The sequence below is a fragment of the Nyctereutes procyonoides genome, unplaced genomic scaffold (genome assembly GCF_905146905.1).
Source record: "Nyctereutes procyonoides isolate TBG_1078 unplaced genomic scaffold, NYPRO_anot_genome, whole genome shotgun sequence".
In the NCBI taxonomy this organism is placed as follows: domain Eukaryota; kingdom Metazoa; phylum Chordata; class Mammalia; order Carnivora; family Canidae; genus Nyctereutes; species Nyctereutes procyonoides.
Window position 1 is genome coordinate 38635768 of NW_026575042.1, and position 22161 is coordinate 38657928.

A 22161-nucleotide genomic window follows, 5' to 3' on the forward strand; every position below is an offset into this window, starting at 1 on the left:
AGAGTTTACTTTAAAAAAAAATTGTCAAAAGAAAATGCAAATGTTAAAGACCATTTTACTACTCAAGCCTCGAAATAAAATGGATATATTTTACTTTACTGAAATAAAACAACTGAGATTTTATAAATGAAGAAAAAAATCTTTGTTATTAATATCAATATCTAAAACAAGACAAATATGTTAGGATATTCTATCTTCTACCACCTATTACTTTCCAATTCCATGAAAAACGACCATATGCAATACATATACTCCTAATATTTATAAATATAAGCACTGTCTAGGAAAATATGTATTTTATACTTATTTTTAGTATTTTTTAGTAAAATTAAGGAAGTATATGAAAAGTTCAGAAACAAAACAAAAAAGTTCAAATACAAATATTCAGAACTCATTTTCATTTAAACTTAAAATATTAATAAGATTTTGAAGTCAGCTTTTTTTTGCTGTTTGGCAAAGTCACTCTAGCTAACAAAAACCCTCTTAATCAAGTAAATCAACAATTCTCTATTTTTTTGGGGGGGGGACTATTTATACTCTTAAAAAGACTAATACACTTACAAGTGTAGACCTTCCTTCATATTTCATTTAAAAAAACAGAAGCAATCCAAAGAGACTTCCATAATTCCCATGCACGTCTACTTAATCTGGCATTATCAGTTATAAGTGCACATAGCTTTCTCTTGTCTTACAACAGATGAATTGCTTCTGTTTTTAATTAGGGCTACCTCTCTACTTGCACACTATATTCCACATCTTTTTGCTTATTGAAAGTATTAAAACAATTCTTTCCTACATTATCACATTCTCCCCTCTGCTGAATTGTTCTCAAGCAAAATATAAGCATACTGTTATTTCTCCAACCTCACTCCTCATTCCTTCCCAGCTACTATTTTATTCTTCCACTCTTTTTTTTTTTCCTCATTAAACTTTTGTTTTAATGGGTCTCAAAATTATGTGACAGATTTTTGGTCAAGTTGTTTCCATTAAAAAGTGCTGATTTTAAAAATTAATAACTCAAAACTGCCACGCATGCACAAAAAAAAAAAAAAAAAAAACAAATGGTCCACAAAACATTCTCCTTTCCTTCTGAAGGTTTTACTTATCATTAACCAGTCTTTTACTATTAAACTTAAATGGCCAATTGACACAAACAGTTCTGAGACCGTTCTTCCACCATTGATTAAGACTAGGGTGGCAGGTATTGGGGAAAATATTCATTTAGCCTTCTGAGCTTTCTGGGTAGACTTGTGATTTTGCCAGCTTCAGCTGCCTTCTTGTCCACTGCTTTGATGACACCCACAGCAACCGTCTGTCTCATGTCACGAACAGCAAAACGGCCCAGGGGAGGGATCCCTGGGTGGCGCAGCGGTTTGGCGCCTGCCTTTGGCCCAGGGCGCGATTCTGGAGACCCGGGATCGAATCCCACATCGGGCTCCCGGTGCATGGAGCCTGCTTCTCCCTCTGCCTGTGTCTCTGCCTCTCTCTCTCTCTCTCTCTGTGACTATCATAAGTAAATAAAAAATTAAAAAAAAAAAAAAAAAAAAAAAAACGGCCCAGGGGAGAATAGTCAGAGAAGCTCTCAACACACATAGGTTTGCGAGGAACCATTACAACAATGGCAGCATCCCTAGATTTCGAGAACTTGGGACCATCTTCCAGCTTTTTTCCAGAATAACGATCTATCTTCTCCTTCAGCTCAGCAAACTTGCAAGCAATGTGAGCTGTGTGACAATTAAGCACAGGTGCATATCCAGCACTGATTTGGCCTGGATGGTTCAGAATAATCACATGAACCATGAAGCCAACTGCTTTCATTGGTGGGTCTTTTTTTATTTAGATTTTATTTATTTATTCATGACAGACAGAGAGAGAGACAGAGACAGAGGGAGAAGCAGGCTCCACGCAGGGAGCCCAACACGGGACTCGATCCCGCATCCCCAGGATCACATCCTGGGCTGCAGGTGGCACTAAACTGCTGGGCTATCGGGACTGCCCAATTGGTGGGTCATTTTTGCTGTCACCAGCGACACCTGCCACGGCAAACATCTTTGACAGATACATTCCTGACACTGAAGCCCACATTGTCCCCAGGAAGAGCCTCACTCAAAGCTTCATGGTGCATTTCAACAGACTTTACTTCAGTTGTAACATTGACTGGAGCAAAGGTGACCACCATGCCAGGCTTAAGAACATCAGTCTCCACTCGACTCACTGGGACAGTACCAATACCACCAATTTTGTAGACGTCCTGGAGAGGTAGACACAAGGGCTTATCAGTTGGATGAGTTGGTGGCAGAATGCAATCCAGAGCTTCAAGCAGTGTGGTTCCACTGGCATTCCCATCTTTACGGGTGACTTTCCATCCCTTGAACCAAGGCATATTAGCACTTGGCTCCAGCATGTTGTCACCAATCCAACCAGAAATTGGCACAAATGCTACTGTGTCGGGGTTGTAGCCAATTTTCTTACTGTAGGTGCTGACTCCCTTAATGATTTCCTCATATCTCTTCTGGCTGTAGGGTGGTTCAGTGGAATCCATTTTGTTAACACCAACAATTAGTTGTTTTACACCCACTGTGTAAGCCACTGGGGCATGCTCAAGGGTCTGCCCATTCTTGGAAATACCTGCTTCAAATTCACCAACACCAGCAGCAACAATCAGGACAGCACAGTCAGCCTGAGATGTGCCTGTAATCATGTTTTGATAAAATCTCTGTGTCTTGGGGCATCAATGATGGTCACATAATACTTACTGGTCTCGAATTCCCATAGGTATCAATGGTGATACCACGTTCACATTCAGCTTTCAGTTTATCCAAGACCCAGGCATACTTGAAGGAGCCTTTTCCCATCTCAGCAGCCTCCTTCTCAAATTTTTCGATAGTTCTTTTGTCGATCCCACCACATTTGTAGACCAGATGGCCAATAGTGGTAGACTTGCCTGAATCTACATGTCCAATGATGACAATGTTGATGTGAGTCTTGTCCTTTCCCATTTTGGTTTAGGTTTAACGGTGGTTTTCACAACACCTGTGTTCTGGTGGCAAACCCACTGCAAAAAAGATCTTCCACTCTCTTAAAGACTCTTCCTTATCTTCCAGAGCACCACATTCTCCTACCTTACTGGCAGCTCCTTTTTAGTTTTCTTACTTGTTCCCTTCTTTTCTCACTCACTGTCCAGGGCTCAATTACTAGAATCTAGAATCTTTTTACCTGTACTTCCTCTCTTGACCATCTTATCCAGGATCACCATTTTAAATACCATCTCTATAATGAATACCTCCAAATTTACACATGAAACTCAGGCCACTCACTATGAATTCCAGACCTGAACATCTAACAAAACAAAGAAAAAAAATTTTTAAACAAATTTTGATTGAAAAAAATACCATGAAAAGGGCAAAGGGAGCCAAACTGGAAAAATTTTTATTAAATGTATGATTGACAAAGGGTTAATTTCTACTATATACAAATAAATCTTAACTAGTAATAAAAAATAATCTTATACCAAGAGAAAAATGAGCAAAGATAATCTAGAGAAATTTCACCCAAAAAACCCAATAAATATATAAAGGATGATACACTTTTCTCATAATTAAATGCTATTAAAGAAAAAAAATGCTATTAAAGTAAAATGGTACTATTTTCCATCTGTCACACTGACAAAAATTTAAAATTTTGATAAAGGCAGGTTTGTCAAGGAAGTATAAATTGATGAAACTTTTTGATAAAATTTATCAAATGTAAATTCTGTACTTGCTCTGAGACACATTTTAATTCCTAGATGTTTATATCATTGCTATTTTTACTCAAATGCTCAGAAATATGCATATCTTCCCTGAAACATTCTTATAAAAGCAAAATATAGAAACATCCTAAATGTGTTAAATAAATTTCTTATATAAATTATGGTACATCCATATCGAATATTAAGGTATTGAAAAGAATGAATTAGAGACCAATGTACTGACAGAAAATTATTCAAGATAAACTAAACACAAAAGAAAATCAAATTACAGAACATTGTTAAGCATTAATATCTCCTTATTTGGTGGAAAAGACATATATATTTGTTAAATACACAGAAAATTTTCCTAAGTACATCCATAATAATCTGTTAAGAGGTTACATTTCTATACTCTGAAATTTTATCATAAACTCATATTATGAACATTATGAATTTTGATAATGATAGTTAACAAAAATAAGTTTTCAACATATAGATATACAACTTTCTTACTAGAATTCAGTAACATAAAGCCAGTACTGACTATATACACTCTTACCTGAATGGCATAAGCAGCTGAATCTTGAGCCCGGCTGTTATCTGCATATGCAAGGTAAGCTCTAGTTAGTTCCATCAATAATCCAAAGGCAAAGCTTGAATCTTCTACTCCCGTCTTAGAAAAAAAAAAGAAAAAAATCAAGGATAAGGTGTATAAATTTTCTAAAATTGTACTGTGTCTTACATGGTTAATTTAACTTAGTTACCTAGGTGAATTTTACTTAGAAAAGGAAAGGACATTAAGGTTTAAACTAAGTTTGGTACCAAGGCTAAAACATAATCTGTAGCCAAGAAGCCAAACCTAAGGCTTTTTAGGCTACTTATAAACAGCATTAGAATCATCCAACTCCTACATAGCTCCAACAATTTTCATTTTTTGTTTTTGTTGCTCAAGATTTTGTTTTTAGTGCAGAGTTTAATCTCTACACTCAACATGGTGGGATTCGAACTCAAGACTCAGATCATAAGTTGCATGATCTTCCAACTAAGCCAACTAGGTGCCCCTAATTTTGTTGATTTTTTAACCCTTAAAAAGAAAATTGTGTATATAGCATTTCCTAAATTACACGTTGTAGAAGCCTGGTCATTTGAGACACTCCCAAGAAATAATTTTAACATACCCCCCCTCTTGGAGATGCACAGTGTGCACACTAAACAATACAGATGTTCTGTTTGATTTTTTTTTTTACGGGATTTCCCAAACTCATTTGACCATGGAAATTTTTCTATACATTCACTATTAACCTGGGAAATTAGTTTCCCATGAAAACACTTAGCAATAGCACTCAAATAGTAATATTTATATAATTAATTAGCTTTTAACTGATGATTTGTCATCATTTAAAAAGAACACAGCATACTAGTCTGGGCTCCAACTTTATTGTTTTTGGTTCTACATCTTTCAAATAGTATTAAAGTATAAATTTTAAAGTTATCTAAGTTGTCTAATTTAGGTCATGTTGCCACTAAGAATAACCTGACTAGTTCTTTGTAAATGAAATACAGAAACTCAAATAGGACAGAGAACTCTTTTGTCATTCCAAATTACCATTACTTACCACAAATGTAAAATCTTTCCCTTGGCTTTCAGTTGTTGAGAAATCCAGTCGACCTGGATCTATTGCCCCCAGTTCCCCTAAACACTCCCCACAGAGCAGCCGAGCTTGAGAGTTTGCATCTTGGCAACCTTTCAAAAGCACTGTCACCAACTGTGAGATAACAGGTTCCACTGTTTCACTATCTGTTGCATATTTTATCAGCTTTTCCTAAAAGTAGACAAAAAAATTTTTACATGACTTCTACAAACTAGTATATTTTCCTAACTAGAAAGCTTAGAAATATTAAGGAATATATGACATAGACATCGATAAAATTAAATTCCTATATCTGCAGTCTTCTTAGCTATTGTTGGAGGAGTGCACATAATATAGTTCATAATATGTTCTGTAGGATTAGAATCATTAATTTTAGAAAATTTTAATCCTTAATCCATTAAACAAGTAATTACTATTATTACATTAGTATACAAAAATAAGTAAGACAGACTTATTCCAACAAGTTCCCAGTCTAAGGGGAAAACAGACATGTAAGTAAATAAAATATCTTACGATATGTACAATAACAAATATATTTATAAGGTAAGGAAGCAATCAAGAAAATGAAAAAGAATTCAGAGTAATGTTTCAAGGACAGAGGACAGATACTTAAGTAAATAAGTCAACAAAGAATAGCTGTTACTTAAAACAAGACTGAAAAGTATATATGAAACCAGCAGAGAAGGAGAAAAAAATAATGGGAAAGGGTTCCATGGTGATGAGAAAACAATACACTGGTTCAAGTAATCTTTTCCATCAATTTCCTGAGGATGCTGTAATGAAAATCTGTTAAGAGACTATTTTCAAGCCAGTTGAAATTAGATATTTGTGTGATACTTTAGAACTCCTTTGTTTATTTATACTATTTTCTTTCTAGCAAAAGTAAAGCATACATGAGCATCTTGAACTCCATGTTAAAACTACGATTCAAGTTACAATAACATTTCAAAAGAAAAATAAACACGTTTTATCTCATTCAGAATCTTTAAAAGTCAATCACTTAACATTACAGATTAATTCAGGTATACTTAAAAAATGAGCTAATAATAAATAGCAAAACTAATATAAGAAATAACAAACATTTATTCACATGCTAAAACTAAAATAAAAGATCACTTTAGGTTGGCAGCAATAAATGCAGTTTAAGGTAATATACATTGAAGATATGAGTGATTATGGATTTATTTGTTTTTCTTGTTAGCTGTTTATGTTTTGGATGGTGTGTACAGATTCAGATTCAGGCATCCAATATTATCCTAGTATAACTTGGAGGTCTCTAGCAGCCTATTTTCAATGGGCTTATTTTTTGATTTTTAATCATTAGCAAATATGTCTTAATATTTATTAGGATTCTGCATTAGCATCAAAGTTTATTTTGGCTTCAATACACTTGCCCATCTGGGATTTTACCATAGAGATTCACTTCAATGTGAGTAGCATCAATTTCAGAAAGAGATTATATGGTTGCTCAGTTTGAGCTATAGTCTGATTTTTCTGACATAGAAATAAAAATTTCCTGCTATCCACTGACCTTAGGTGTTGTTTATATCCTTTGAAAATGTAGATTCCTCCTTAAAAGTAAGGAGTATAAACTGTCATTTCTTTCATTGTCAATGACCCATTGGGGACTACCCATTAGAAAAGGGCTTTTGCAGGGTCAGTCCATCAAAACAATCAAATATCCAAGGCTACAGCAGCCATCATCATCTTAACTGTCACAGTATCTTTAAGAGTTTACTTTGCCACTACAGTATAACCAATTATTTCTTTAGTCAGTTATACTAATTATACAATTTTAGGTCTAATTATTTAAAATGCCTCCTTTCAATTTACTCCTGAATTATCTTTTACTCTCCCTCTGGTTAAGATCTGAACTTATAAAAGAATATCTTTTGCATTTGTTCTTTCATGGACTCTCACAGCATTCACTACAAAGACCCTTTGACTTCTAACCTCAGTTTCTTGCTCTCCTGTTGCTATAGGGTCAGCCATCTTCTAGAGCTGCAATGTCTAAATTGATAGCCACTATCCACATGAAACTATTTAAATTTAAAAAAGCAAAATTAAATTAAGTATCCAGTTCTTTAATCACACATTTTAAGTGCTCAAGAGAGCACATGTGTCTAGCAGCTATGACTGGACAGTACAGATACAGACCATTTCCATCCTCATAGAAAATTCTTTTGGACAGAACTATTATAGAACTTAAATTGCTTTCAACACTGACATTACCTTCTTCTCAAACTTAGGAGATAAAAGATTTCCTTCTTTTTTTGTAGGTGTTTTGGGCCAGTGTGTGTGGGAATATGGCTGAGAAGACAGGTGTCTCTGAATGTCTTCCCTTCTTTTCTTATTTTCTCTGGCTCCTCCAAACCATTGCCTTTAGTTTTCTGCTTAGTAACCTAAAGTAAATTTATCCAGCTATATATTGATCTAAACTAAATTAAACCTTACTTTAAAATAGCCTATAACAGGGATCCCTGGGTGGCGCAGCGGTTTGGCGCCTGCCTTTGGCCCAGGGTGCGATCCTGGAGATCCGGGATCGAATCCCACATTGGGCTCCCGGTGCATGGAGCCTGCTTCTCCCTCTGCCTGTGTCTCTGCCTCTCTCTCTATGACTATCATAAATACATAAAAAATTAAAAAAAAATTAAAATAGCCTATAACAATCTATGGCCATTACACACCTTATTCAGACTCTATCTGACCTTCAAGACTCCTGGGGGTACACTTACCTCCTTACTCTGCCTAATTTATTAGCACTGGGGCTTTACATTGAGGGAAGACTTGTCAGGGTACTACCAGATATGATTTTTCTTTTGTGACACAGGTAGCGAAGTTGGGCAGCTGTGGCTTTTCCCTAAGAATATAAGCAATCTCCTTGAGTTCTCAGATTGAGCCATTTATATCTAAGAGGTGACAATCAATATAAAGTTTCCTTATGTTAGCCCAGGATCATGTCATCTGCTTTGAAATACCTATCCCAGGAAACCTCTAGGCCAAGGGGAGATATCCTTTGCTATTCATAAATCCCTATATTAAAATAAAAAGCCAGAAGTCCTTTAAGTTACCTGAAATCCAAGTAGGTCTGTGTGGGGCAAGGGGTAGGCGTACAGTAGTTTCAATGCAGTAAGTGTAGGGCAGAGAATGAGGATGTAACACTGATAATGTAGATTCACAGGACAACATAAAACTTACACTTGAGGAGATTTAGGACTCTTCACCTGTGGTAGGACTATATCCACATTAGCTGCTACCCACATTGGTTATACAGTTCACTGACCCAGAAGCATATATTTATTACCATCACATATATCCTTCGTCCTAAATAAATGCTTCCTTCTATCATGTAAACTAACAACCTGGTTTTGAAATTCCCTTTAGGGTTCCACATGCTATCATGTAAGGTCTTGATATGCAAAAACAAATACCACAGGTAATTTTTTTCTATTTTATAGCTTTACAGTGATCTAGTATTTTGAATACCAGTTCTCACTGTCATCACTTATCTATAGTACACTGCCAAAGAAAAGAATAAAGTTCACTGGCGTCATGAAAAAGTAAACTTAAAAATTTAGTTTCATAAAACTAAAAGTTAATTTAGTCAAAATATAAAATGGCAAAATTACTGAGATTTTATATGATAGATATCTAAGGAAATTATGTGAGAAGACACATGAACTGCTGCTGCTGCACACATATATCCCTACTCAGGAAGATGCAATAGCCTAAAACATAACTGTCAAATTATGACCCTTCAAAACAACAACAAAATCTCTGCACATTGCTGGTTTTCAGCCTAAAAAAGTATCTCATGGATTAGTGATTCTAAATCAGGTCTGACAATCTCAGTAAAATAAAAAGCACTTCTTTCATTGAACCTAATGAATCTCAAGCAAATATACCAATCTGTCATCTTTTCTTTAAACTCTTTTTTTTAATTATTCATGAGACACACACACACACACACACACACACAGAGAGAGAGAGAGAGAGAGAGGCAGAGACACAGGCAGAGGGAGAGCAGGATCCATACAGGGAGCCTGATGTGGGACTCAATACTGGGTCTCCAGGATCACGCTCTGGGCTAACGGCAGCACTAAACTGCTGAGCCACCCAGGCTGCCTAAACATCCTTCTTTTCTGTATCCTTCAATTATATCTTAATATACCTGATTTTTATACAAAGTTTCCTTCAAGCTCGTAAGAGCATGAATACGAACATCTACATTTTCATGCTGAATTGCTTTCATGGATAGTTGAAGAGTTGTCTGAAGATCTGTACTCTCAGAGGTCTCCTATATAAAGAACACAGAGAGATACACCTTATCAGTTAAGGATTTCAGAAACCATTTCAGAAGGTCTGGATTCCCTATAGAGTTACTATTAAACTATTAAACTATACCCCAATTAAAAGTGGCTTTAAAAAATAATTTCTGGAGTAGGGTTAGGGGGAATAGGGTAACTGGGTAATTGACATTAAGAAGGGCACATGATGTAATAAGCACTGGGTATTATATAAAACTGATAAGTCACTTTACCTCTGAAACTAATAATATGTTATATGTTCATTGAATTTAAAATTTTTTAAAGGTGAAAAATAAAGAAATAATAATTTTCCATCTCTTCCTTCATATAGCATATGTCATTTTTAGTAATTCTTGGGGAAAGGGATTTCATTCTAAAGTCTTTAGACTTGGAGAAAAATTTTATTCTGATCAAATAAGAATCCACTTATCTAAAAGAAATGCTTCTTGGTAAGAAATACAAATTTCCCTTAACTTTTACAAAGGACTTGAACCAAATCTATAGATTACACAAATCAATAAATTCATCCTTTATTTGGATTACTTTCTTATGACTATGATGAGTCACCCAGTAAAAAAGGAAGTAAAGACCTCAGAACCAATCTCAGGGACTGCAGTAAATACTTCTGCTATTCTCACCAAAGATCAGGTCCCACTTTCTGCCCTAAAGTTCTTTGGAATCACCATTAATACTTTCATAAATTCAGAGAATTCACTGGACTTCAAGATAATAGAACTTTAAGTTACTCCCCTTCTAAAGCTCAGGAGTAAGATTTCATTTCATCCCATGATTTATAGCACAACATAACTAGAATCCTCCCATAGCTTTTTAGGGCATAAAGCTATGGTAGCTTCTTCTTTGGGGGACTATAAGTAGGGGCATATTGACATGGGAAGTAAAGGCCCAAGTACTGTATTCTTTGCTCTCTGTTCTATGTAATGCAGTAACATCTTGATCTAAATGCTAAAATTTCCTTATAAAAATCATAATTTGTGATAGGATTATCTAATTGCCAAAAATTAGCCATCAGAATAGGACTCTTATCCACAGATATGATTCTGAAGAATCTCTGTTCAATGAATTGGAATCTGGGGACAGTTTTGTATCAGTGATCTCCTCAGACATAAATAAAAAATTAAATACCTTTCTGTACTCCTGTAGAACTGCTTTTATCTTTTTTAATTCTGGATGATCAGGTAAAAAATATATTTCATGAAGAAAATCTTGTACAGCATCCCTAATAGTTAATTGGAAAAAAAAATTATTTGCAAAGAGTATGAGTACCAAAAAAACATAAAGCAGAAGTTCAAACTAAGGCCAATTTAGTTCACACTTCAAAGTTTTAGGTGGGGGGGGGGGGGGGTCCCTGGGTGGCTCAGCAGTTTGGCGCCTGCCTTTGGCCCAGGGCATGATCCTGGAGTCCCAGCATCGAGTCCCACATCGGGCTCCCGGCATGGAGCCTGCTTCTCCCTCCTCCTGTGTCTCTGCCTCTCTCTCTCTCTCTCTCTATCATAAATAAATAAATAAAAAATAAATCTTTAAAAAAATAAAAACAACAAAGTGCTAGTGGGGGTACCTGGTGGGCTCAGTCAGTAGAATATGTGACTCTTTTTTTTTTTAAGATTTTATTTATTTATTCATGAGAGACACTGAGAAAGAGGCAGAGACACAGGCAAAGGGAAAAGCAGGCTCCGCACAGGGAGCCTGATGTGGAACTTGATCCCAGGACCCTGGGATCATGCCCTGAGTTGAAGGCAGACGTTCAACTGCTGAGCCACCCAGGCGTCCCAGAACATATGACTCTTGATCTCCAGGTTGTAAGTCTGAGCCCCACATCCAGTATAGAAATCACTTAAAACTAAAAACTTTTAAAAAGCGGGGGGGGGGGGGGGGGGGGGGGCGAGCCTCAGGATACCTGAGTGGCTTAGTTGGTTAAGTGTCTGACTCCTGATTTCAGCTCAGATCATGATCTCAGGATTGTGAGAAGGAGCCTGATAGGTAGGGCTGTGTGCTCAGTACAGCCTGCTTCATATTTTCTCTCCCCCTCTTCCTTCTGCCCCTTTGCCTCAAATAATTAAAAAAGTTTTAAAAAGTGCTAGTGGATTAATGAGATGAAAAATATTCTTCCTAACCATGTATAGTCGTTAATAATAGCAAATAATCAAATCTAAGTAAATCACCTGTTGCAGTATGTTATGTTGGTGGCCCTGAATAAAACTATACTTCTTTGTACACACATCCATGTATAGTTACTTTCCATTCTATTTGGTCTAGGTATGTGACTTGCTTTATATCACAAAGAATGTGCGAGAGGAAATGCTGTGCTAAGTTAGCGTCTAAAGTGTTAAAAACGTCTGGCTTCTCGTTTTGTGCTCGTCAGAGTCCTAAATCACCATATAAGAAGTCTGGTTACCAACATGGACAGGCTACGTGAAAAGAGAGAGGTTCTAAGACTACAAGGAAAGAGAAAGAAACCCAGCCAAGTCTACCTGCTGGCTGACTGCAGCCATACCAGTGATCAAACAATCTACCAACTGAATGCATTCCAGATTATAAAATTATGAGTAAATAAAAATGCTTGTCATTTTCAGACACTGGATTTTGGAGTGATCACAGTGCAGCAATAGATAGCCAAACCCAACCTTAAAACAAATTCTCTTTTAAAAATTTTAGAGAAAAATATATAAGTAATTCTTATTGAGGACACAATTTTTAATTTGCTTCAAATATTCTAATCTTTCTGAGTCCCAGTAATCCATTTCTAAATTCTAGTCTTCACTCATGCTAGAAATATTTACTAAGCAACTATCATGTCCCATTATGTGCTAGACACTAGAGATATAGCAATAGGGAAGATGAAAGATTTTCTTCATTCAGAGGGCTTAAGGTCTTCTAACTAGCACTAAATGAAAGAGAATTTTTTTTTTATGAAAAGGTAGAGGATTAATTGTTGTATAATAAAAAGCACAGATACACTATTTACATAATAATCCAAAAGTATTTGAAAAGTTATCTAGATCAGTTTTATGTTGTTCTATCTTATTTAAAATATCAAAAATAAAAGTATTTTAACTGGAAAGGTTAAATAAAGTTAACCTTTTCTTCTGTACTTTCTCCCTGCTTAGATAGTTACTGAAAATGATTAACGGAATTAGCAGTAGTATGTGTATGGGTGGGTAAGCAGGTAAATAGGTAGTACTTAAACCCTAACTTTTCAGAAGCAAAGGAAATAAAACATGTAACAGTTAAGTGTAAACATGGAAACAATTTAAAAATGTATAGAAACACATTACAGGCTAAAAAGCAGTGTGAAATACAAAAATGCAAGAGAGTAACATATGTTCTTCCAGTAGCAGTCCAAGTAAGCTACAGCACAGCCTATTTTTGGAAAATCTTAAAAAAAGATTTTAAGAAATAAGATGTGACCAGATTTTGGAAAGACTTAAATGTCAAGATAAGCAAGTTGAATTCATCAGTTTATAACGGGAGAATCACAGAATGTCTCCATATACTGGAGTAATACTGATCAAAGGGATGCTTTTAAATATGAATAATATGAAGAAATGTGATAAAAACCTAAAGGAAGGGAGGCTGGTTAAAAGGCCAAAGCAATGAAGTAATGAGGGTTTCAACTAAGGTAAGTTAGAGAAAGTACGTGAACGTCCCTGCTAACCTTTATTATGCTATTCAACTGTTTGCCTTTAAGTATGAAAAGAAAGGTAAAGTTTGTCTCACTTTTTTCAAAACTGATTAAAAATAATTTTCAGATGCTGATCTAATAATGTTTTAAATATATTTATGGTGGATCAATGTCACAACTGAAATAGTATCAGTTCAGTCTGTATTGACTTATGCCAATTATTTTTGTTTGATGCACTCTAAATTAAAAGGAATGTGAACAATTCCACCTTACCAGCAGTAATCCTAATACCTTGAGACATAAATATACAGTGATAAAAAGTTGCTATCTATACTATTAATTTCAGTTATAATAAATACCTGTTTTCAATTATGAGGTAGTGAAATATAGCAGCAGTTTCTTCAGGCTGGATGTGTATGAGAGGTAACAAAGCTACTATCACATGACTGAGAAGGGAACCAAGATAAGCATGATCCAGGCAACGAACAAAGCAATCCCAAGCTCTATGTGAAAAAACAAATAAAAGTTAAAAGTCACATTTGTTTTTATTATTTGTAAAGCCCCACCAATGAGTTATTAGCTGGACAAACAATGATACATGCAAATAATAAGATAAAAAAGGCAGCCGTAAAAATGGCTAACGATCAATACTCTATATGCAAATAGAGTGATCTTTCTAATGTGTTAAGTCAAAAAAGCAAGGTAAAAAACAGAGCTTACAATATGTTACCTTTTGGGGCAAGGTTAATACAAAAATAAGTTTGTGACTTATTAAAATAAGTTTGTGACTCTTCCTTATACTTACCCCCTTTTTATGTATATCAATAGTATTTATAAAACATGTTCTATAATTATGTAATTGTAGATACTATTATGTACTGTCCAGTGACATTCTTTTTATTTTTTTAAAAATTTTACTTATTTATTCATGAGAGACACAGAGAAAGAGGCAGAGGGAGAAGCAGGTTCCCTGCAGGGAGCCCAATGCAGGACTCGATCCCAGGATCATGACCTGTGCAGAAGGCACTCAACCACTGAGCCACACAGGTGTCCCTATCCAGTGACATTCTAAGGAAGGCCCTATTCCTGTATCTTTTCTACCCTATTTATAATAGGAACTATAGAATGTATGACTAAGAAGTCACTTTGATACTGACTTTTTAAAAAAGGTACTACCTTCTGCTGTTGCAAAGTGCAAAATTTTGAGTGGAAACTGTGTGTGTTTTATTCTGACTTAATAATATGTTAGAAATTAGAGAATAGAGTGTGACAAGTTTTACATATCGCCCCTGCTGTTACCTAAGGTACGGTAGAAATTTTTAATAAGCAAAAATCCCTTTGGTATGTATGTATTTATTTATTCTTAAGATTTTTTAAAAAATTTATTCATGAGAGACACAGAGTGAGACAGAGAGAGAGAGGGAGAGAGGCAGAGACACAGGCAAAGGGAGAAGCAGGCTCCATGCAGGGAGCCTGACGTGGGACTCAATCCCGGGACTCCAGGATCACGCCCTGGGCTGAAGGTGGCGCTAAACTGCTGAGCCACCCAGGCTGCCCACCTTTGGTATTTAAAGTGAAATATTTATTTAGCCCATTTGTTTTAATGGAAAGCAAAAAGTAATTGGGTCAACATTTTAGCATATTTGTAAAGTGCCTTAATATATCCCTTTGTGGAAGGCACTATCCCACAGTTTACTTTTATACTGTATTACATATATAAGTATTTTGCATTAAAACAGAATCAATACAACACTACAGTTTTATAATGTTTTGAAAAAAAAACAAAATAAAATAATGCTTTGTTAGGAAAAGGAATTACAGTTTTGCAATATAACTAAATTGTTTTACATACTTCTGAATGTAGTAGATATGTAGCCAGTGTTTTTAATGACTCTATTTGTATTCTCCCAATCATTTTCTCAGTGTAACATTTCCTGGAATAATAATAGTAAAAAATTCAGATCTTTCAAAAAAAAAAAAAGTGTGCATTTGTTTTACTTTTAAAAAGGGGAGAATTATGCAAAAATTAAGAAAAAGATAGTTATCATAGTCAAAAATGAAAGCTAGATTCACAAATCATAATCTCAGATAATGTTTATGTTTTACATAAATTTAAAATTAAAAAGGGGAAAAAGCGACTTCTAAAAATCTTTAAAAAGTAGGGGCACCTGAGGAGTGGTTCAGTTGGTTAAAAGTCTGATGTAAGCTCAGGTCATGATTTCAAGGTCCTGGGATTCAGCCTTGCATTGAGCCCTGCATCAGGTTCTGTGCTCAGTGGGGAGTCTGCTTGTCCCTCTCTGCTCTTCCCCCTGCTGTTGTTCTGTCTCTTGCTTAAATAAATATTTTATTAAAAAAATTTTAAACAAACTGAAACAACCTAACTGAATATCAAGTTGGTGGCACACGTACACGGGAAAGAATTACTCCACATAACTTTAATACATGTTATTCTGACTCTCCATCTCCAATAAGCACAGTCTAAGGACAAAAAAGACCTCTAAAAAAAATAAAAATATGTAAGTAAATAAACAAATAAAGGACCTTCAAGAAGCTTAAACTGCATTCAGGAGTGTATTAGAATATTAAAATCATATTAATTTAAATTAGGAATCCCACATGCCAAAATCTCAATGGCCTAAAAGAAGTGTAGGGAAGGATCTTAAAGATGGAAATCTGTTTGTAAGAGATTATATGTAAGGGCCAAACAACCAAATATGTGACATATGCACGTTATTTGTTTTCCGATTCAAATTAACCAACACCTTTGGGAAAAATATCTTTGAGACGATTGAGGAAATCTGAATATAGACTGAATTTAAGATGATATTAAGGGATTCCTATTAATTCTGCTAATCATAGTAAATTATTATGGTTGTATTTTTTAAAATGCCTTATCCATTAGATACATCTGAAGTGTTTACAAGTACAATGATTCGATACTGGAGTTTTCTCTAAAACATTCCAACTAACAATAAAACAGGTAGAGGAGGGTAGATTAATATAAGATTAGCAATGCTGAGAACTACTGAGGTTGGGAAATAGGTATAGAGGGATTCATTTTACTACTCTACTTCCCAATATGTTAAAAGATTTCGTACTAGTTTGTCTTTAAACAAGTAAACACATTCCCTTTCGATACAAATATCCTTTTTATCATAATTATTTATAGTCTGAATCCTTCAAAGAGGTAAGAATTCAAGTTAGTGCTACTGGGAAATGCAAAATTCTAATGAACTTAGAATCTACCTGCAACACAATTCAGGAAAATCATCCTTGAATCTCAGGCCAGTTCTTAGTGTGGTCATCATCTTCACCCTCACGGAGCTGACGTGTTTTGGTCCCATCAACTTCATCAAAGACATCAAACTGTTCAAAGCCTATAAAGTAAGTAGGGCTTTAAAATAAAGCCTATAAACAAGTCAGCAGGAGTAGATGGACCCTAAGGACAAGATCCTACCCACATCTCAGAGTAGTACCTATTCTCTGGCAACACAATGTTTAAATGTTGGCCAGTTCATTTTGTTCAGATTTTTATGTAAGAATTATGAATTTGAGAAATATAAGCTGAGTTCTGGTGTGTTTTTTCTTGTGAAGGTAACTTGTTATTTTTGTCCTCATGGCCCTCTAGAAGAATAATTTTCAAATTTATTAAGAATATAATACCTATTGTTTTCTTTATATTCATCCCCAAACTATTGTGCAACACATGCATTTCTGTCCTAATGGTACAAATTTCAAGATGCTCTGAATTTTGCAAAACAACCAAGTTTAGTAAAATAAGACTGATGACATACCCACAAAATAATATATATTTTATTGTATGTAGAACATAGAATCAGACTTGTATCAACAGCTCTAGGTTCTAATGAAAGTGTAAAGAAACTCTCTACTCAACCTTAACTATGTGCCAAAACATACAAGCTTTTTATGGTTTAAAATACAAACTATAGTTTTCTTAGATTGGAGATTGTTCTCTCACTCGGGATAATAATAAGAAAGATTCCATGGAGATGGAATAGAAATTGTCTGGAAGATTAAAATTACCAGTTGACACCAACAGAATAAGTATCAGCTCTGAAAATAGCTTAATATTTTATGTCTTTCTTGGCTCCTTTATTAAGAGAAGAATATATACTGAAATAAAAGCTTCCTCTCATAGATTTTTTTCTATAATTTTACTGACTGCAGAGATGGAAAGCAATGGAAACTTAATGAGTGTCTAAAATTCTATCCTAATCTATGGACAAAAATTTCCAATGGTGATCAACTGTTACAGCAGTCATAATTAAACTTCATTGTGTCAAACGCACTTAAACATAAACTGACAGGGGTGCCTGGATGACTCAGTCTGTTAAGCGTTTGTTTTTGGCTCAGGTCATGATCCCAGGGTCCTGGAATAGAACCACTCATGGGGCTCCCTGCTCCGGGAGAGAGCTTGCTTCTCTCTCTCCCTGCTCCCCCTGCTTTTGCTCTTTCACTCTCTCAAATAAGTAAATATAATCCTTAAAAAAAAAGGATAGAGAAAAAAGATAAACAAAAAGTGACAAATACTGAAGTTACTCAGCTTTATGTAAGCTAACATTTTTGGTTTTTAAAAACGCCATGGGGGGACGCCTGGGTGGCTCAGCGGTTAAGCATCTGCCTTCAGCTCAGGACGTGATCCCAAAATGCCAGGATCGCGTCCCATATCGGGCTCGTTGCATGGAGCCTGCTTCTACCTCTGCCTGTGTCTCTGCCTCTCTCCCTGTGTTTCTCATGAATAAATAAATAAAATCTTAAAACAAAAAACAAAAAACAAAAAAAAACCACCATGGGCCATGACTTACAACACATCAATTTGGACTAATGAACTCAATTACGCAACTTTTGTTTCAGGCATCAGAGATGCTGGTTTTTTTTTTTTTCCCCACTGAGCTAAGTGATGTGCTGACATGAGCCTGAAGCCAATTGGGGTCATCACCTGGCTATTATGTATAGAGCCAATCCAGGGGAATTTGAGCTGAGATAAATTCTGAGAACACTGGGTTCAAAATCAAGTTATACTCAAAGCTATATTATTCTTTTTTTTTTTTTTTTTTTTTTTTTTAATGATAGTCACAGAGAGAGAGATAGGCAGAGACATAGGCAGAGGGAGAAGCAGGCTCCATGCACCGGGAGCCCGATGTGGGATTCGATCCCAGGTCTCCAGGATCGCGCCCTGGGCCAAAGGCAGGCGCCAAACCGCTGCACCACCCAGGGATCCCAAAGCTATATTATTCTTAAGGACACTTAGTCACAAAGCCAATAAATTCTTTTAAGCCAGTTTGAGTTAAAACTGGCTTTATAAACAAAAACACTGTAAGTGACATAATTCCTCTTTTTAGACTTCCCAAAAGCTTATAAAGGAATAGAGGGATTCAGAATATCACATATTTGATTATTTATCTTTGAATGTTTGTAGCGATAAGCAGAAGTCATATCCCCTATGTATTCTATATGAATTCTAAAACTTTGCTGTTTATCATCACTACCTACCATTTTCTTATCTTCAATGCCAACACTGGAGCTTAGTAACTGCATGTTAAAAAAAGCCAAAATGCCCAACAACTTAGGTTGCAAATAATCAGCCTAGTGAAAAAAAAAAAAAAAAAAACACATAAAACAGATATTATATTTACAAAGATCAAATTTCATAAATTAAACAATTTATTTAACATCATTTCTATTTCTATATTATTTATGATAGAACATTGGAAGTAATAAGCATTTGGCAGATTTTTCTCTAAAAGTATCTTTTTACATCTAGTATTTTAAAAATTAGTGAAATTGGTTTATAAACACCCTGACAAAATATGATTAAACAGTATTTTATAATGAGAAAATCATGAGCTTTATAATTATGAAATGTGCTGGGATGGGATCCTCAGGATTTGACTGACATAAGGACCCAGAGTGAAGAAAATACTTAAGAAGAAGAACAGAGGGATCCCTGGGTGGCGCAGTGGTTTGGTGCCTGCCGTTGGCCCAGGGCGCGATCCTGGAGACCCGGGATCGAATCCCACATCGGGCTCCCGGTGCATGGAGCCTGCTTCTCCCTCTGCCTATGTCTCTGCCTCTCTCTCTCTCTGTGTGTGACTATCATAAATAAATAAAAATTAAAAAAAAAAGAACAGATAAAGACAAAGTCCTTATCTAGAACATTCAGAGCCAAGATGAGGGGGGAAAAGAGTACTTAAATAAGGAAAAACTAACCTGCCAGAACAATGGTCTGACTCAAGGGTCAAAATCCTTTGAGGCAACAGTGGTAGAGGGGTAACAAGGCCATGGAAATCAACACATTTCACTGACCATAGCACTATGGGTCTCCTGAAGTGAAGAGGATTAAGTCTTTCTCATAAGATGGTCCTAGAGGAAAGGGTATTGGCTTTAAGCCAAACCAGGGTTTGAATCCCAATTCTGACTTATCCAGTGTGTGATGCTGGGTTAAGTTACTTCCCTAAGTTATTTAACTCCTCTGAGTCTATAAAATGAGAAGACCTATTGCACAGAGTTGTTGTAGAGATTAAATAAAATAACATGCATTAAGCACTAATAATATAGTAATGTGCTGCTTTTGCTGAAGAAGGCATTGAGAAGCGGCAGCCATGGCTCTGCACTACTCTGTGGCCATGGGCCTCATCAAGGGCCACAGGTGACTAGGAACAACAGCAGGCCAAGGCACAGCAGCAGTCACAGGTACCTCATCAAGCACATCAAGTTCACACGGGACACGATATGAGAGATGTGCAGCTTTACTCCCTACGGTGGCATGCAATGGAGCCTCTCAAGGTCTCCAAGGATAAGTGCACCCTCAAGATCACCAAAAAACGGGTGGGGACACACATTCATGCCAAGAGGAAGAGAAAAGAGCTGAGCAAGGTCCTAGCAGCCAGGAGGAAAGCAGCAGCCAAGGATTAAACCCCTTTCCTCTGTATGTAATAAATCCTTTTTGGAATTTGGGGGAAAAAAAAGAATAAAGTGTTATGTTTAAGTTGTTAATATTATTATAAACTGGGAATGTGAGTACTCTGCAAAGAAAAATATTCAAAATATTTACATATGGGCAAGGAAGGGAGCAAGAAAAAGAGCTGGGGAGGAGTAGCAAAGTATCTTTGAACTTTAGAAGAAAGTTACATTGCTTGATATTGAGGCACCTGATTTAGGGATCTCCAGATTACCTATACTGCCAAAGGGAGAATGGTAGGAAGGTGTGTATTAGCACATAGTAGAGAGTAAGTGAGGTGTTCAACCTGTCTCTCCAGATTAGATACTGGGATAAACTTTTCTCTTGCCAAGCACAGAGAATCATCCGTCAAGCCTAAAACTACATTTAATTTGCAAACTTCTGATTTGAATTAAGACTCAATTTAGGCTTAACAAGCCACAATTCACTAATTGTATGGTTCCAGCCCATGTTTCTTAAAAGAAATGAAGATATAGATGACACTCACAGTCTGTCAACATTCTAATTTTAAAGCTCTTGCATTTAAACAATAGTTCATTAATCTACCACTCACCAAATATTTATTAAGTATGCCTAGAACCCTGTGCCAGGTACAGCTGTACAAAGTAAACAAAGACACTTTCCTCCTATTAGCTTACATGGGAGACTCATAGAAGATATGAAATAAATATGTAAATAAGGTTATGATAAACGCTATAAGGAAAATACCATTATCACATGATAGGGAAGAACTGGGATGTGAGAGTTTAGATAGGGTGATCAGAAAATTCTGAGATCTAAAGAATGAGAAAGATCTAAGAGATTATTCCAAGTAAAAAGACTAAGGCAAAGACTGAAGCAGGAAAAAGCTTGAGAAAGTTTGTTGTTTAAAAAACACAACAAAAGTTATAGACCAATATCCCTGATGAACATGGATGCAAAAATTCTCAATAAGATACTAGCCAATAGGATCCAACAGTACATTAAGAAAATTATTCACCATGACCAAGTAGGATTTATTCCCGGGACACAAGGCTGGTTCAACACTTGTAAAACAATCAATGTGATTCATCATATCAGCAAGAGAAAAACCAAGAACCATATGATCCTCTCATTAGATGCAGAGAAAGCATTTGACAAAATACAGCATCCATTCCTGATCAAAACTCTTGAGTGTAGGGATAGAGGGAACATTCCTCAACATCTTAAAAGCCATCTAGAAAAAGCCCACAGCAAATATAATTCTCAATGGGGAAGCACTGGGAGCCTTTCCCCAAGATCAGGAACAAGACAGGGATGTCCACTCTTACCACTGATATTCAACATAGTACTGGAAGTCCTAGCCTCAGCAATCAAACAAAAAGACATTAAAGGCATTCGAATTGGCAAAGAAGAAGTCAAACTCTCCCTCTTCGCCGATGACATGACACTCTACATAGAAAACCCAAAAGACTCCACCCCAAGATTGCTAGAACTCATACAGCAATTTGGCAGTGTGGCAGGATACAAAATCAATGCCCAGAAGTCAGTGGCATTTCTATATACTAACAATGAGATTGAAGAAAGAGAAATTAAGGAGTCAATCCCATTTACAATTGCACCCAAAAGCCTAAGATACCTAGGAATAAACCTAACCAAAGAGGTAAAGGATCTATACCCTAAAAACTATAGAACACTTCTGAAAGAAATTGAGGAAGACACAAAGAGATGGAAAAATATTCCATGCTCATGGATTGGCCGAATTAATATTGTGAAAATGTCAATGTTACCCAGGGCAATTTACATGCTTAATGCAATCCCTATCAAAATACCATGGACTTTCTTCAGAGAGTTAGAACAAATTATTTTAAGATTTGTGTGGAATCAGAAAA

General features: G+C 35.8%; 1 protein-coding gene and 1 pseudogene across 5 annotated transcripts in view; one reads left to right on the forward strand and one right to left on the reverse strand.

The window, feature by feature from the left end:
• The window catches only part of ATR (ATR serine/threonine kinase), a 95804-nt gene that overhangs the window by 43036 nt on the left and 30607 nt on the right, over positions 1-22161 (reverse strand). For all 5 annotated transcript variants that reach the window (XR_008663916.1, XM_055321192.1, XM_055321191.1 and 2 more), the window contains 7 exons: positions 18844-18936; positions 16576-16706; positions 13689-13832; positions 10833-10926; positions 9554-9679; positions 5347-5553; positions 4290-4403 (listed from right to left, as the gene is read on the reverse strand). Coding sequence is in view for 4 of the 5 variants with exons in the window: in XM_055321192.1 (XP_055177167.1) it covers positions 4290-4403; positions 5347-5553; positions 9554-9679; positions 10833-10926; positions 13689-13832; positions 16576-16706; positions 18844-18936 (909 nt within the window). In the remaining variant the exon portion in view is untranslated. The remainder of the gene's footprint in view (positions 1-4289; positions 4404-5346; positions 5554-9553; positions 9680-10832; positions 10927-13688; positions 13833-16575; positions 16707-18843; positions 18937-22161) is intronic.
• Positions 19953-20265, forward strand: LOC129507274 (60S ribosomal protein L36-like; annotated as a pseudogene).